Source organism: Nicotiana tabacum, chromosome 1, assembly GCF_000715075.1.
Source record: "Nicotiana tabacum cultivar K326 chromosome 1, ASM71507v2, whole genome shotgun sequence".
Lineage (NCBI taxonomy): Eukaryota > Viridiplantae > Streptophyta > Magnoliopsida > Solanales > Solanaceae > Nicotiana > Nicotiana tabacum.
The window spans coordinates 68,872,999-68,889,740 of NC_134080.1; the positions used below are offsets into that span (position 1 = coordinate 68,872,999).

The 16,742-nt window shown below is 39.6% G+C and overlaps 1 protein-coding gene across 1 annotated transcript in view; it reads left to right on the forward strand.

Annotated features, from left to right (window-relative positions):
• The window catches only part of LOC107824932 (endoribonuclease Dicer homolog 3a-like), a 37,136-nt gene extending 24,934 nt beyond the window's left edge, over nucleotides 1–12,202 (forward strand). Inside the window, exons 18-25 of the mRNA XM_016651750.2 lie at nucleotides 4,467–4,699; nucleotides 4,775–4,984; nucleotides 7,126–7,602; nucleotides 7,900–8,160; nucleotides 8,346–8,672; nucleotides 9,615–9,825; nucleotides 11,501–11,612; nucleotides 11,723–12,202. Of these exons, the coding sequence (XP_016507236.2) occupies nucleotides 4,467–4,699; nucleotides 4,775–4,984; nucleotides 7,126–7,602; nucleotides 7,900–8,160; nucleotides 8,346–8,672; nucleotides 9,615–9,825; nucleotides 11,501–11,612; nucleotides 11,723–11,930 (2,039 nt within the window). The 3' untranslated portion in view covers nucleotides 11,931–12,202. The remainder of the gene's footprint in view (nucleotides 1–4,466; nucleotides 4,700–4,774; nucleotides 4,985–7,125; nucleotides 7,603–7,899; nucleotides 8,161–8,345; nucleotides 8,673–9,614; nucleotides 9,826–11,500; nucleotides 11,613–11,722) is intronic.
• The last annotated feature ends 4,540 nt before the right edge of the window (nucleotides 12,203–16,742 follow it).

Below are 16,742 nucleotides of genomic sequence, written 5' to 3' on the forward strand. Positions count from 1 at the left end.
CTAGAAAACACTTTAATCTGCCTGGATCCTTAGTCTGGAAGTGCTGAAAGAGGTGTTGCTTCAAACTAGTGATACTATCTTGATCATTGCCCGTAATAATGGTATTATCAACATAAACCACCAAATAAATATACAGATTTGAAGCAAAATGCTGATAAAACACAGTGATTAGCTTTACTGTGAGTCATGCCTAACTCCTGAATAATTGTACGGAATTACCAAACCAGGCTCGAGGAGATTGTTTTATACCATAGAGTGACCGACACAATTGACATACAAGGTCACTAGACTCCCCATGAGCAACAAAACCAAGTGGTTGTTCCATATAAACTTCATCCTCAAGATCACCACGAAGAAAAACATTCTTAATGTCCAACTGATAGAGATAGGACAATGGCGAACAACATCCATGGATAGAAAGAGATGGACTGAAGTATCACTATTATCAAGTCCTAATATATGAGTATACCCCATGGCAACAAGCGGGCCTTAAGGCTTAAGTCGATCAACCCTGGTCATCTGGACCAACTTTGGCTGCATAAACCCAACAACAACCAACAATAAATTTACTTGAAGGAACTTTCCTTCAGGTACCACTCGCTTGTAAAACTTACATCTCGTCAATCATAGCTATCGCCATCCTGGATGAGACAATGCTTTACCTATGGGCTTAGGGGTGGAAACAAAAGACAAAGAAGATACAAAAGCATAATAGGGTGATGACAAACAATGATAACTTAAACTGACATGATATGTCATATGGATTAGGATTAAATGTGGACTACATACCTTTGCGAAGTGCAATCGGTGGACTAGAAGGAGACAAGTCCGCGGTAGGAACAGGGCCAGGTGCAGGACGTGAATCAACTAGGTCTGATGCTGGACACGGACGAGAAGTCAAGAGTGGTGTTCTTGTGGTTAGAGATTTAGAAGGAGCAACACTAGATTCCTTAAATATCGGTATGGGTAAGACTTTTGTGGCCGAAGGTTGGAGGAGGAGCTATAATAAACTCCTCAAGAATCGGTATATGTAAGACCTTAGATATATCAAGGTGGTTAGAAGAGGTAAAATAAGTCCGAGACTCACAAAAAATGACATCGGCTGATATAAGGTACCTAGGAAGGTCAGGTGAGTAGCAATTATATCCCTTTTGAACTCGAGAATAACCAAGAAAGACACACTTAAGAGCATGAGGAGCTAACTTATCTTCTTTTTTTTGGAGCTAAGTTATGAACAAAGCATGTGTTCCCAAAAACACGAGGGGGGAGAGAGTATAAGGGTGATTGAGGAAACAATACTGAATGCGGAATCTTATCTCTGGATGGAAGATGAATGCATTTGATTAATCAAATAACAAGTCGTGAGAACTGCATTGCCCCAAAAACGCAGCGGAACATGGGACTTTATGGGAAATGTGCTAGCAGTCTCAATGAAGTGCCTATTCTTTCTATTTGTTACCTCATTCTGCTGAGGGGTATACAAACAAGATGTTTGATGAATAATTTCCTGAGAAGTCATAAATTGCTGAAATTGGAGGATGATTTTTCCAAGGCATTATCATTGCGAAAGATGCGAATAGAGACGCCTAATTGATTTTTTATTTCAGCACAAAAACTCTGGAATGCAGAAAACAACTCAGAACGCTCGTTCATTAGAAAAATTCAAGTATATCTTGAGTAATCATCAATGAAACTGACAAAATAACGAAATCCTAAAGTTCAACCGACTCTACTTGGAACCCATATATCCGAATGAACTAAAGAAAAAATAAACTTTGCACGACTCTCAACACTACGCGAAAAAGTGGCTCGAGTTTGTTTCCCAAGTTGACATGACTCACAATCTAATATAGACAAACTAGACCATATTTTGAAACTTGGATATACTTGGATGTCCTAAACGTCTGTAATTAGGTTTGGAGGATTTGTGGAGGCTTTGTAACTGGACATGCTATGGAGGGATTGAGTGAGTCAAGGTAGTAAAGGCCTTGTAATTCACACCCTGTGCCAATCGTCTATCCCGTACTGCGGTCCTGCATAACAAAAAAATCATCCATAAAATATATACTACAATGGAGTGCACGAGTCAACCGACTAACAAATGCAAGATTAAAAGAACAGCCAGTGACATAAAGAACAAAATCTAAAGTGACAAAGGATAATGGATTAGTTTGTCCAACTTCTTTTGCTTTTGTTTGGATTCCATGAGCTAAAGTAACATTAGGAAGAGACTGTGAATAAACAATATTTGACAAAAGTAACCTATTACCAGAAATATGATCAGAGGCGCTTGAGTCCATGATCCATGGTCCTAGAGTACTAGACTGGGAAACACAAGCAAAGAAATTGCCAGCAACATGAGTATCTATCTAAGCTATAGAGGCTACTTGTGGAGGTGTCTGCTTACTTGCTCGATACTGAAGGAATTCATTCTATTCCCCTTCAGATAAAGAAAACCACTAGTTACTTGCAGTCTCGGTTTGAGCAACACGAGCATTTTTAGGTGGTCGATCATGCAAAGAGTAACATACCTTACTGGTGTTTCCAAGCTTAGTACAATAAGAACACTTGGGTCGAGACCTTCCAAAACAACCTCCTCCTCGTCTATTCTCCATAGGCGGAGATGCCCAATTTTCCTGGGATGCGACAACAGAGAAGTCAATTGTCTGTGATGAGATCACTGTTTGTTGGCACTGCAACAAGGTGAAGCAATCGAGGGAATAATTCATCAACTGTAGGGACAGTCGGACTAGTCAAAATCTGGTCGCGTATTTAATCAAGGTCATTAGAAAGTTCAGCGAGTGTAAGAACTAGAAACATCTTTTGTTGCTGCTTTTCAACACTAGCAGAAACTAACATCAACTTCTCAAAGTCGTCCATGACTGCCTGTACTTGTCTCAAGTAAGTAGACATTCTTGTTTTTTCAAGTTTGTCATCCACGATATCACATCATAGAAACGAGATGTCACTAGTGTATAAAGTGCGAGTCTTTTCCTAAACTAAATGACATTTTTGGAATGGACGAAATAAGAGCATCAACTGGAATCAATAGATCGTCACATTGATACTATATAATTGAGTATTCATCTTTTCAAAGTGCTTTGGCCTTTTCATCTCCCTCTCTAGACTTTTTAGTTAATTGATCTTGAATACTTTCACCCTTGCACCACAACTCAACCAAGGAAACCCAAACTAAGTAGTTTGAGCTTCCCATATTTCGAAGTAATGATAACACTTGAACTTCCGGAACTCGTATTTTTAGAACCAAAAACATCAAATCCCACATAAATCTTTGGATTGAAGAGAGGTTTAGTAAATTATCACCAAATATCAAAATAATCAACTGTAACTTGCTGAAACAGGCGAAGGAAAAGCTGCCGTAAAAATCATTGTTGCTGCCGGATCTTAGATCTGTTGCCGGAAAAATAAAGTTGTCTTCTGAAAGTGACAAGCTGTGTGAGTAGGCTCGGTTTGAGAAGAAAAATAGGAACAATTGTCGGAATCTGGAAATCTCCGCCAGAAAAATAGAAAAATGGTCGGAATTTGATATAATCTGGATAGGTAGGCTCGAAATCACCTCCTGATTAAGCAGTCCTGAAGAATCTTTGCAAGAAACTGGCCGAAAGGTGGTACATGCATGGCGCATGTACAGATCTCGCCGGAAAATTCCCCCTTCTTTTCGGCGCATGAAAGTGCATGGGGAGGATTTTTTCGATGGGGTTTGTTGGGTTTGGTTGCGGGACTACGGTGGACCTTGTGGTGGTGTTGGTTTATGCGTAACACCGGTAAAAAATGGTTTTGACGCAACAATCACTGGAATATTTGCACTATGACTGTTTCTTCCCTGCACGGAAGAAATATTTTATTGATATTATATTGTCTTACATTGAGCCCTATTTATATATAGATACTCCTTCCATTTCAATTTATGTGAACCCATTTGACTGGGCACGGAGTTCAAGAAAAGAGAGAAGACTTTTGAATTTGTGATGTAAAATGAGGCACATATGTTTTGTGTGGCTATAAATCATTGCATAAAGGTAAATTGTTTCCAAATAGGGAAATTGGTCATTCTTTTTGACACATACTAAAAAGGAAATTGGTTCACGGAGGGAGTATTACATAACACTAATACCTACTCTCTAATGTAGGACACCGGTACCAGTATATTACTATATACATTACTCTCTAACTATTTGTAAACACATGCTACAAAAATCTGATCTGACACCATATCTTTAGATGTATATAATTGAAACTGAACTTGTTCTGGCAACATTTCTACAATCATATTGGAAGTAAAGTTTGACAATGAAGATAACCTTTGAAGTTCAAAGTTGGTAAAGTTTTACCTGGGTTCTTTAGAAAGAATTGATATACATTGAACTTGTCACTGTACCTAATAGGTGCATTGAGCTCAGTGTTTCAGATTACATAAAGTTGATGTTCAGAGATTCTTTGAGCAGGCGTTTCCTGTGGAACAAATTCAAAAGATAGTAAAATGGTGGTCCAGAAGCCGCTGAATAATGTTCACATGCCACCAGAACTTCTGGTGGGTATAGATATTCGGATAGACATCTTGAAATCCTTCTACTTGCTGCCCTCATTAATGCACCGTCTGGAGTCCCTGATGTTGGCTAGCGAGTTGAGGAAAGAGATAACAAGTCATTCAGGCGATTTACATATATCAAGCTCATTGGTTCGTCCTATCATTTGCTCAACTATCTGAATAACTCTTAGACATTTTGTCTAACTAAATATCCTTCATGGTCAGATTCTGGAAGCTCTTACTAGTCTAAGATGCAATGAGAGTTTCTCCATGGAACGTCTGGAATTGCTTGGAGACTCGGTTCTGAAGTATGCTGTTAGTTGTCACCTCTTCCTTAAATATCCCAAGAAGCATGAAGGGCAGCTATCTGATCGGCGTTCATGGGCTGTTTGTAACTCAACCCTCCATAAAGTGGGAACTAGTCGCCATTTGCAGGTATGTAAAGCTTTGTCTCCATAATAGAATTTATTACTTTATCAAAAAAAGAGTGTGTTTTCACTCGTTAACTCGATAAAAAGAGAGTGCTCGATTGGGACAATGCTGACACATATGTCTTTTCACTTTCCACATGTAAAAATATGTAATGGTAGCTAAAAGAACTAGAGAGCTAGAGCGAAATTCTTTTAGCCAGTGAAGAACGATTTCAGTGTTTCAAATAAAATAGAAGTTGTAAAAGCGTAAGAACTATATAGAACCACCTTTTGCCTGTCCCACATTTTCCAATCCTTTACCTGGCTGCATCAATTAGAGTGATCCCGAACTATGTCCATCGAAGTCAGAAGTCAATATGAAGCATTTTCTTATGAGTAATAAAGGAATAGATTATAAACAACCAGCACTAAGGAAATGTTGGGGCAAATGTGCATCCAAAAGAGAACCTTACAATATGTGTAAACTAAGAAAGTCAACTATAGTTTCTGGCTCTAAAACATATGTCGTAGTTTTGGTGCACCAAAGACTAAGCAGAAACATACACCTGAGCTTAAGATTAATAACATTGTCCCTCTTGTCTTCAAAAACTCTCGCGTTTCCTTCTCTCCATAAGACCCACCATACCACCTTAGGAATGCTTTTCCAGGCTTCTTTGGAAGATTTTTGAAGGTCCCATCTATGCCAGGATAGCAAATATTCCACTGTATTATTTGGCATACACCATTGGATTCCCGCAACAGCAAAAAAGAGATGCAAAATCTGTTGGGAGGAGCTGCAATGGAGGAATAAATGGCTAACTTCTTCCACCTCCTCTTCACAAGGAGCACATCTGTTGCAAAGAATAATGTCTCTCTTTTGAAGATTATCAAGAGGGACACATTTTCTATATGCCACAATCCAAGAAAAACATTTAATTTTTAAAGGTGTTTTGTTCTTCCGAAAAGACTTTCCATGGCTATGTTAAGAGGGAGTACCTGCTTGTCTAGGTTGTATAACAACTTTTCACAGAGAAGGTTCTTTTTTTGGATTTCCAGGATAAGGAATCTGGAAGAGAAGTCAGTGGGGGTAGAGAGTTAAGAAGACCCTTCAGACTCAAGAATTCTCCAATTTCCCAATCATTGGAGATTTCTTCCAAAGGGAATGAACCATCACTGGGGAGTCCAATGTTCTACAATTGAAGAAGTCAATACTAAGCATTAAAAGTTTGCCAGTGAAAATCGGGAGTAAATAACAAATTTTGCTTATTATTAGCATGAATAAGAGATTGATTACTTGGGATGGATGAATTAGGATTCATAAGAGAGTCTATGGCACATAAATCAAGGCAAAAATGTCGTTAATAGCTTTTACGAACCGTTTGAAGCTTATCGTAGAAAATAAGCAGTAAATAGCTTGGCTTTCTTAGTGTTTACTTGGATAATATGTCAATTACTTGGTTTCAGCGAGGATTGTAAAAATTAGGCCTTGCTGGAGGATCTAATCACGGAAATTGGGATATTCCACAATAATCACAAAAAGGGTACTCTCTTGCAGTTTGATCCTTTGTCCGTGTCTCTTTTTGGTTTTGTAGTTACTTTTGTTGAAAACCTCCAAAGTTGAAGCCAATTTGGGATTAGCTAAGTCGTGAAATTAGCAAAGCTGAAATTTGGGAGTTGGTAGAAGAGCTTGAACTAAGCACCGTTCTAAGTCAGGGGTTGTAATATTATTGAACTCACCAGGAATTTTCGTCCTATTTTGGTTGTAAGAGAAGTCATGGGCAAATATTCAGTGGTATCAACTGATCTTATGCAGACTTGCTTACACAACAAAGATGCTGATAGCATCAAAAGTTTGCTAGTCATTTTAACTTAAAAAAGACAGACATGGTGCTAGATGGTGGGAACTTGCTACAGGCTAAGCCGTTTTTATATATCAACCTGTTCACAATCCCCATGGGTTGCTGTCTTCTGGTTTTTAAGCACTTTCGTCATGGCATATTGAAATTCATCTTGTTTTGTTGATCCTCAAAGAAATGTGGATGCTATATCCTTTCCACCTGGCAGTTTTAAATTGCCCTTTTTTCCTGTATGCCTCAAATAATTTGACATCTGATTAGTTATTCTCTCACTTCCATTTCTAATCATGCTTTACATGTCTAATTACAGGGCTATATAAGGGATGGAGCATTTGATCCACGCCGATGGACTGCTCCTGGACAGCTTTCCCTTCGGCTTTGTCCTTGTGACCATGGGGTTGAGACGTCAGAAGTGCCTTTGGACAAGAAATTTTTGACTGAAGATCCCAAAGTAGTAGTTGGGAAGCACTGTGATAGAGGACATAGATGGATGGGCTCAAAAACAATATCTGACTGTGTCGAAGCGCTGATAGGTGCATACTACGTTGGTGGTGGGTTTATTGCTGCCCTGAAATTGATGAAATGGCTTGGTGTTGAAGCTGAACTTGAACCTTCATTAGTAGAGGATGCGATCAAAACTGCATCTCTTTACTCCTATACCCCTAAAGCTAAAGATATTGAAGACCTTGAGTTGAAGCTTACCTATAAATTTTCTGTCAAGGGATTGCTACTAGAAGCTATAACACATGCTACTGTGCTAGAAGTGGACGTTAGTTACAATTATCAGGTTGGTTAAAGAATAGTCCCTAATTTAGATATAAATATGAATTAATGCTGATTATACATCTCAATAGAGTTGAAGGGGAGCCTTGGCGTAACTGGTAAAGTTGTTGCCATGTGACCAGGAAGTCATGGATTCAAGCCATGGAAACAACCTCTTGCAGAAATGCAGGGTAATTCTGCGTATAATAGACCCTTGTGGTCCGTCCCGGGCTGCCCTTTTTTTTAATATATCCCAATAGAAAGTTTTTTCTTAAGATATTGCCTGTTTTTAGCTTTAGACTTATTTTCTTGTATGTGGCAGAGACTTGAATTTCTCGGCGACTCAGTACTGGACATTCTCATTACCTGGTACCTTTACCAGAAGCATAAAGATATTGATCCTGGGGAACTGACAGATTTGCGCTCTGCTTCTGTCAATAATGATAATTTTGCTTATGCTGCTGTGAAGAGGGAGCTTCACGTCCATCTTCAACATCACTCTGGATATCTTGAAAGTGAAATATCAGCATTTGTGAAGTTGGTCTCTGTTTCTTGTTCACTCCAAGGAAACAAAGCCCCAAAGGTTCTTTACTGTTTCTCGACGGACATTTCACAGTAACCATATGTTATTAATCTCAATGCCAACTGTAGTCTTGAATGTCTTCCTAGGATACAACATTGTTCAGCATATGTTACATTAATCCACTGCTATATATGAAAGTCTTTATAGCAGGCTGCTTGTATTCATGGGATATTAATTTGTTATAGGTACTTGGAGACTTGGTGGAGAGTATTGCTGGAGCAATACTTATTGATACTAAGCTTAACCTGGATGAAGTTTGGAAGATCGTCAAGCCACTATTATCTCCCATCGTGACTCCTGATAAGCTCGAACTACCTCCGTTGCGTGAGCTCATAGAATTGTGTGACTCTCTTGGCTACTTCTTGAAAGACCATTGCATGGTGAAGGGGGATACTGTGCATGCAGAGCTTAGGTTACAGCTGAAAGATGAGTTGCTGGTTGCTGAGGGATGTGGACAAACTAGAAAAAATGCAAAGGGGCAAGCAGCTCTGAAATTATTGAAGGACTTAGAGGTATGTCTTAGCCAGGAAGATGATTCTTATCCTATGTTTGGTCCTTTTAATTAATGGGTCATTATTCACATGGTAGAAACAGCCTTAGGTAATGTGGTAAGAAAGATAAGAAGAAGAAATGTGCTTTTGTTCGTGAAAGTTACCATTGCAACTACTGATGTTGCAATGTTTAACTCTCTTGTCATTGAGGCATTCTTCTTGTTCTTTTGTTTTGTTTCTGAATTTTTTTTCCGTTTCTTGGGTTCAAGTGGAGACCAATGAGTTGGTTTCTTTCCGAGTTGCCTCATGTCTATCAAAGTACTATAACTGAAAAGAGAATGCTTAATTAACTAGGTGTTTTTTTTTTCTTTTCAGAATTAGCTTATTTGAGTTAAGAAATAAGCTAATGAGTTGGTTGCTTATTTGGTTCAAGTGGAGACCAATGAGTTGGTTGTTTTCCGAGTTGCCTCATGTCTATCGAAGTACTATAACTGAAAAGAGAATGTGTAATTAACTAGTTTTTTTTCTCAGAATTAGCTTATTTCCGGCCCTTCCCCGGACTCCGCGCATTGCGGGAGCTTAGTGCACCGGGCTGCCCTTTTTAGCTTATTTGAGTTAAGCTTTGCAACTTTTCCAAATTTGGAAAGAGAACTTTCTGATGTTTATGAAATCTGTAAAGATGCTAAAGAATTGTTTTGATAAAGTTTTCACGTGCCTGCATGCATTTACATTGCATAAATATCAATTTCAAATTGACCATTACATGGTTTAATAAATTGGAACAAAAACATTGCTCGATAAGACGACTTTATTCTCTGGCATTGCCGTTACAATTAATGTTGAGCTAGATGACAGTTTCCATATGGATGGATTAAACAAATTCTTCAGTTATGGATTACCGATTATCCAAGCTCTGGATTAAGTTATTTCTGACATTATTTTACCCTCATATTGTAACAACAGTATAAAGGAATTTCATCCAAGAAAAAGAAACAAGAGACCAGCCTTGTTGATGTGCCACATTCTTTAGGCTCTGATGGTGACATCTGCAGCCAAGCGAATAATACATGTCCTGCTATGGCTCCATGCAAAAAGCAAAAGACAATACTTTTGAAATTAGAGACGGCCAAAGCTCAACCTAGCAGTGCTTGTAATTCAAATAAGGACATCCAAGGTATGCACACTGTAGCAATTGGTATTTTCTTGCACTTTCTTCCTTTAAATATTGAATTCAGCCCAAGTCTTGGGAAGCTTTTCAGGACAATTGATCTTCTTATACCAGTTTTATGAAAATGTTAAACTTGCCATCCTCTTCTGTACCAACATACCCATCCAACGCTTATCACTTCATTTGATTTTCTACGCCATATCTATTTTGTAGTGTAGTATAAAGAAGCTAAAGTTTAATCAGACTAAATATTGTTTTACTTTATGTCTAGTTAGATACATATCCCTCTATTTCAAGATAGATGACTTTGCTTGATTCCTCAGCAAGATTAAAGAAGAAGGATTACGTACATTGTTAACTGGAGCAAGATTGAGAGTATTTCAGATAACAGACAAATATTAAAAGTATAGTCAGTTGAAGTTAGTCTCATTAAGAATAAATATTGAAGTAAAAGCTGAAGGCTTCTATTTGAGGAGAAGGGGTCAGACCTTTTGGAAAGGGCTGTACGTAATTAGGTCAAGTATTCTTAGGATTGGAAAGTACATAATATTCTATAGTTAGTTTATTATGCCCGTTTGAAAGGGAATAGCATTGTGGTGGTGATACTCACAAACTTCAAATGATATCCCTGAAGAGTCCATCAGATTTGAAATTTAGTAATGATGTAGCATTGTATAGGCGTTGCAGCCTAATAGTCGCAGCTCTGCCTGCATATTTAGGTGTTGTTTTCAAATCCTACCAAAGGTTGCGCCTGCTCCTACACCTTCCACTATTCACGGGCCAATACCCCCTCTCAGAAGAAGTGATATAACAGAATTTAGGAGAGGAAATCCTTTTTAGGTGCGTAGTGGAGAAAGCATTGTGTAGGGTGATTATGCTTTCTTTTCCATTCTGTGTCACTACTGAATATATATTAAAGTGTTGAGGATTTATAGCTCAGCAGATAGAAGTCAAGTGTAAATTCCTTTTTTTCTATTACAATTTGCTACATTTCGGTTTAACTCGTTATATGCTGAAAAGTAACTTTTCTGAGTATGCTAAGTTGCTAACTATGCATTACTTTTATTTATAAGGTATTAAGATTGGTTGATTGAAAAGAAAATATCCTGCATATTCTATCGATTGCTTTCTATTACAATGTGAAAAGCCCCAGCATCCTCCTGCCTCCTTGGTGAATTGGCACCCGTCTCTTTGTGAATCCAACAGAAGTTACAGCACTTGGATTGAAATTTGTCTTGTGGCATTTTCCAGAATTTCTGAAAATTACTCTCGTGTGAAAATAACGGTTATCTACCTTAGAGATTTGAATTTTAATGTACCCCTGCATTTCTTTTGTTATATTCTTTTTTCCTTCTTTTCTTTGTTTTATGGCACTCTTAGATAAAATAATCAGTCACACAAGGATAGTGTTGCCTAATCAAGAGAAGACAAGTGCTTGACCCTGGAATATCCAGACATTGCTTTGCCTCCTCAACTCTCTCTCTTTAACAAAGTATTTAGCCTTTTTAACATGAAAACTCACATATCTTTATAAACCATTGTAACCGAGCTCCCCACCCTTTGATTTGACAAAATCTTTCTCAAAGTTAGATGACTGAAGAAAAATCAGTTTTGCTAAGGTCTGCTGATGCTCATCTCCTTAAACTTTTGGATTAATGCTTTTCTCCGTTTTACTTGGCAGCAATTGGGCCAATCAACATGAAAAAGGGTGGACCACGTCAATCACTTTATGAACTGTGCAAAAAACTGCAGTGGCCTATGCCTAGTTTGGAGTCAACAGAGCGTAAATCCAAGTAAGTAAAACCAGCTTATCCGCCAACCAGTTCTTTTCCCTCTTGTTTTTTTTTTTCTCAAACTGTTTCCAAGTTTTTCGCATATTGAGTGTAAATTCCGGTATGCACAGGTCACTGATTGAATGCGGCGAAGGGTCTGATAAAAGGAAGGTTTACAACACTTTTGCATCTCAAATCTCGTTGACCATACCCGACTATGGTTTGATAGAGCTTACTGGGGATGAAAGAGCTGATAAGAAAAGTTCACAAGATTCGGCTGCACTTCTCATGCTGTATGAGCTTGAACGACGGGGAAAAGTCATAATTGGTAATCAATGAATTGTCATTAGTGTAAATTCTCACATTCTTGCACTAACGCGTAGATCTTATATAGCATTTTAGGTCTACCTCTTAGGCAGGGAAAAACAGAAAAGTGCTATGTATATTTGCTAATTGGGAGGTAATAACAATCCAATTCTTGCATATCAAGAGGGCATAGCTTCCATTCCATACATTATTGGAAATTCACTAGAAAATAGGAATGAACTTGCTGAAATGTAAAAGATAGATCAATCTTATGGCCCTCTATTTATTTCTTACGGTTTCACTAATCTATTGTGCAGCATTTTTGTTAGGGAGGAAAACGGGATACTTGCTATCCAACATTTGTCTTTTACAGGGCTTAACTAGTTTATTTAATCTTTAGTCCTTTTACTCTTTCTTATTAGAAGAACTGGTTTTACTTATATAATATTTGTTCTTGGTAGATATATTAGTTTTTTTTTTTTAAAATGCAAAAATAGAAAATATTTGTCGTTTTAAATCCAAATTAACGTATTTTACTTTTTTTTTTCTCCTTAAAAAGAGTGTACTATGCTAGTTTGAAGACTAAGACATTTTTGGGATTTTGTACAAAATATAGGAGTGTATTTCCGGCGATTTTGATTACAGTGGTAAGGGGTTTGTTTGTTGGGAAATAGTTCGAACTAGTGGTAGCAAGTTAGTAGGCACTTACGAGCTTGAATTGTTGGTGGGTGCCAAATCATTTTCAATTCTTTCCTTGAACGTATAAAAGATACATTGATGTGCAATTTATGTTTTCTCTAGCTATCTCTTGATTCCTCTAGCTAAACTCTTGAAGCCTTTTCCTTCCATTTGTGACAAGTGATCATTATGTATCATTTGGTATCAGAGCTTTTTGAACCTCGTCTTATGATCCACTATGCCACAGAAATTATATGAAAGAAATGTAAGCGTTTATAGAGAAGCCGTGTGGAGAGATATTAACAAATAGCCGTTTGGAGAAACAACAACAGCCCAGTAAAATTTCATTAGTGGGGTCTAGGGAAGATAGTGCATATGCAGATCTTACCCCCACCCCGAAGGGATAGAGAGGTTGTTTCCAAAAGACCTCCGGCTCAAGAAAACGAAAGGACAAAAGGAAACAATATTAGTATCACCATAGAAGTCATAGGAAAAATAGGAACAACATAAAATCCAGAAGAAAGATGCAAAGCAAAAGAGATAGCTAGTAAATAGATCCTGCACTGAAAAAGCGAAATAGTAAGACACAACGTTGCCACTAGCTGTCTTAGACAAAAATTCTACTAGACTAGTCTCACAAAGGTACGAGTGAGACAAGAATCAATTACCTCCTAACCTACAATTCTAATACTCGACCTCCACATCTTCCTATCAAGTGTCATGTCCTCGGAAATTTGAAGCCTCGCCAAAAACCGTTTGGAGAGAGATTAACAAATACCCGTTCCAAAGAAATTGCTTCTTGGAACCTCGTTTGTTATCCACTTTGCCACATCTAAGTCTCGGTTGTCTGCTGGAACTTATTTCTACTCAATCACTATTTCACTTGTGAGTAATCTAGTGGAAAAGAAGAGGGATTAGCATAATCCCATATCATTAGGGTTGACCGGGAGGCGGGAACCCATACTTGAACCTTAACCCCTGGCCTAATTAATCTTTGCTGATAACTATCTTAATTTTCTGGTTTTTCTTCTAAGCTAGTTCCATTTTTCATTCAATCATTATCTCTGGCTTTAGGCATGTTCCACATACTATCTGGTATTTGTTTGGATTACGGGGCGCTACATAAAATCGAAATATAATGTTTGACGTTAGCTCGTTTCGTAGGCAGTAGAAAAATTAACAAGTACCCATCTCATTTTATTTAATCTCAACCAAGTGACCAACTTGTTTGACCAAAAGATGTCAAAAACTTTTTGATTAAAACAATTAATAATAGTGATGAAGTCAATCTTAGTCAAGCATAGTAAACCCCAGATCTGGAAATGAATCAGAAAATGATGAATAAAATGAAATAAGAGCGAGCAATCTTCATTCATCTTTGTTATTTCCTCTTTCATGATGCCAAAGAGGTCATCGATATTACATCTTTTCTAGAAGAAAGTAGAAGGAGAGAATACAGAGAGTGAGAACCCGGAAAAAAAACCCCTCTTTGGGGAGTCCATCCCCTATATATAGTTCTGAGACCATGATCACCTTCTCCGGTCGGTATGCCCTTACGCTGTGGCCTTTTTGTCGTTAATTAAATATTGTCTTTTGACCCACTGTACACTGTGGGTACTTAGACCGAAGTAGGTCGTGATGGTCCTCGCTACCCCGCCCCTTAGGCAGGGTTCTAACTGGGTCGGCTACTGTGGTCAGATTTTGACCTATACAGTTTGTCCCTCCGCCCGTCGGGGTCGTATATTGGTGGGCCCGGCGGGCGGATTATGATTATGAACACTTAAGAGAAATTTGACTGTTTGTTCCTTGGACGTAGTCTTTGGATCGAGGCAATGGGACGGCGCTCGGTGCCCTTGGGACCGTCTCGACCATTCGGAATAGAAGCGTTTGTTCGATTTGAAATGTCGTTCGTGGCTGCTGTCATTATGACACACGTTTCCTGGTGATTGAACCATTTCATGCCCTTATCAGTTTCGATTGGCGACTCTTGGGTTTCTCGCTTGGGAAATTTATGTCCCTATAAATAGAGGAAAGACACCATTCGATTGGTACACTTTCAAGCCTTCGTTGAGAGAACATTGTAGATCTTCCTCTTCTCAAATACTTTCAGATTTTCGATCTTCTTCGGTTAGCCGGAAATTTTCACCCCCATATTTTCTTTTTCTTAAGCCCTTTGTTCCATTAAATCGATACAAATGGCTGGTGGTCTTCCTGCGATGATAATCCTGCCGCAATTCCAGCGTTAGCAAGTGATGTTCCCGCTCCCGGAGGAGTGGAAGTGATAGAGGATAAGGGGATTCCGACGACGGCCGAAATATTGCCTCGCCCTGGAAAGCCGTGGACCAATTTCCACAGTCCCGCTGGAGAAGAGCCGGAACCTGCTCCCTCTGTTATGACTGAGGCGGATATTGCGGAGCTGAGGGCAAAATGGGGGATCCCTCGCCATGTTTAAATGCTGCCAGCGGTGGGAGACGATATCATACATTTTGACCGCCCGGGGTATTGTGCGTTCTACGCCTATCCCTTTATCGTCGGGTATACGCTTCCTCTTCCCCTCTTGGTAGTAGATTTCTGCAGTTTCTATGAGGTGTGTCCGGCTCAACTTTCGTCGTATTTGTATAAACTGTTTCTTATGCTGCTCAAGTTCGCGGAGCCTGCTGGTCAGGAGGTCACGTTGAGGCACATGCTCAATATCGTTTCCCCTCAACTCATCCGTGACACGATGATCCATATGCGCTATCGAGGGACAAAAGGGTCTGGTGGTGAGGATGGACGGCAGGTCCAACCGTCGCTTTTATGAAAACTATTTTTATGTGCGGACTGAGCACCTCGTGGCGGATCTTGCAGGAATCCCTAAAAGATGGAACTTTGCCTTTAAGTTTGTGCCTTTAGTCGGAATGATAGTCTAGCGCTTTCCTTTGGGCGACGATTTAACTGATTTTGTTTTTGCAGCCATAAGATTACCTCATGCGCCTGCTAACGATATTCGTGAATGGGTGAATTCCATTCTTCCTCATACGGCGAGAGTTCGTGAATGTTCGTCCTTCTGCGAGAAATATGGATGTAAGCCCCTTATTGGTAAGTAGCTTTACCGCAGTATGTTTTCCACTGCAATTTGGGTTTGTTGCTTATACGACATTTATCGTTAGCAGGGAGATTACGAAGGGCGAGGGATCCTCCAATTGCATTTCGTCAGCCGACGTCCTCTGCTCGGCCCGTACCGAGGCCTACTGCCCGACCTACTACAAGGGCTGCTCAAATTGAATCTGCGGCCATAGTTGTGTGCACGGAAGCTGTTCCTCAATCTGGGCTCCGACTTCTGCTGTCTACCCAACGGGGGAGTCTTCCCATGCTGAGGATGGCGAGGGACCGTCAAAGAGACGGAGGGTGAAGTCTGAGACGGCTCCATCAACCGTGATATGTTTAGAGGACGATGTCCCCTTAATAGAGTCAGAGACGAGGAATTATGCTAACTCGTCCACAGAGGTGGAGCCGGTCGCTGTGATCAACCTATCGACAGAGATTCCGGCCATTATGAGTGACTAACAGAATACTGCGACGGAGAGTCGGAGTCCCGAGGCCGTTGCTGTTACTTTGGATGGGCCTTCATCTTCTAGACCAGGTCGTGCTTCTTCTTCGGCCGCAGAGAAGGGAAAAGGCATCATGGTCGATGACTACGAATCTGAGTCTGCTCTTGATCCTTATGATGTCAGGATGTTTGAAGAGGGACTTACCCAATCGGCGAAGGCCCTCTTCAAACACCCTCGTCTAAATATTAACCCATCGTTGTTCGATCGAGGTCGAACTCTACTCTTTGGAAAAGGCCTTTGGCCTTAAGGGTGTTATTTCAAACTTTCGTTGAAATATTAACCCGTCGTTGTTTGATCGAGGTTGAACTCTGCTCTTTGGCGAAGGCCCTTGGCTTTAAGGGTGTTATTTCAAACATACGTCGAAATATTAACCCGTCGTTGTTCGATCGAGATCAAACTCTTCTCTTTGGCGAAGGCCCTTGGCCTTAAGGGTGTTATTTCGAACTTTCGTCGAAATATTAACCCATCGTTGTTCGATCGAGGTCGAACTCTACCCTTTGGCGAAGGCCCTTGGCCTTAGGGGTGTTATTTTGAACTTTCGTCGAAATATTCACCCGTCGTTGTTCGATCGAGGTCG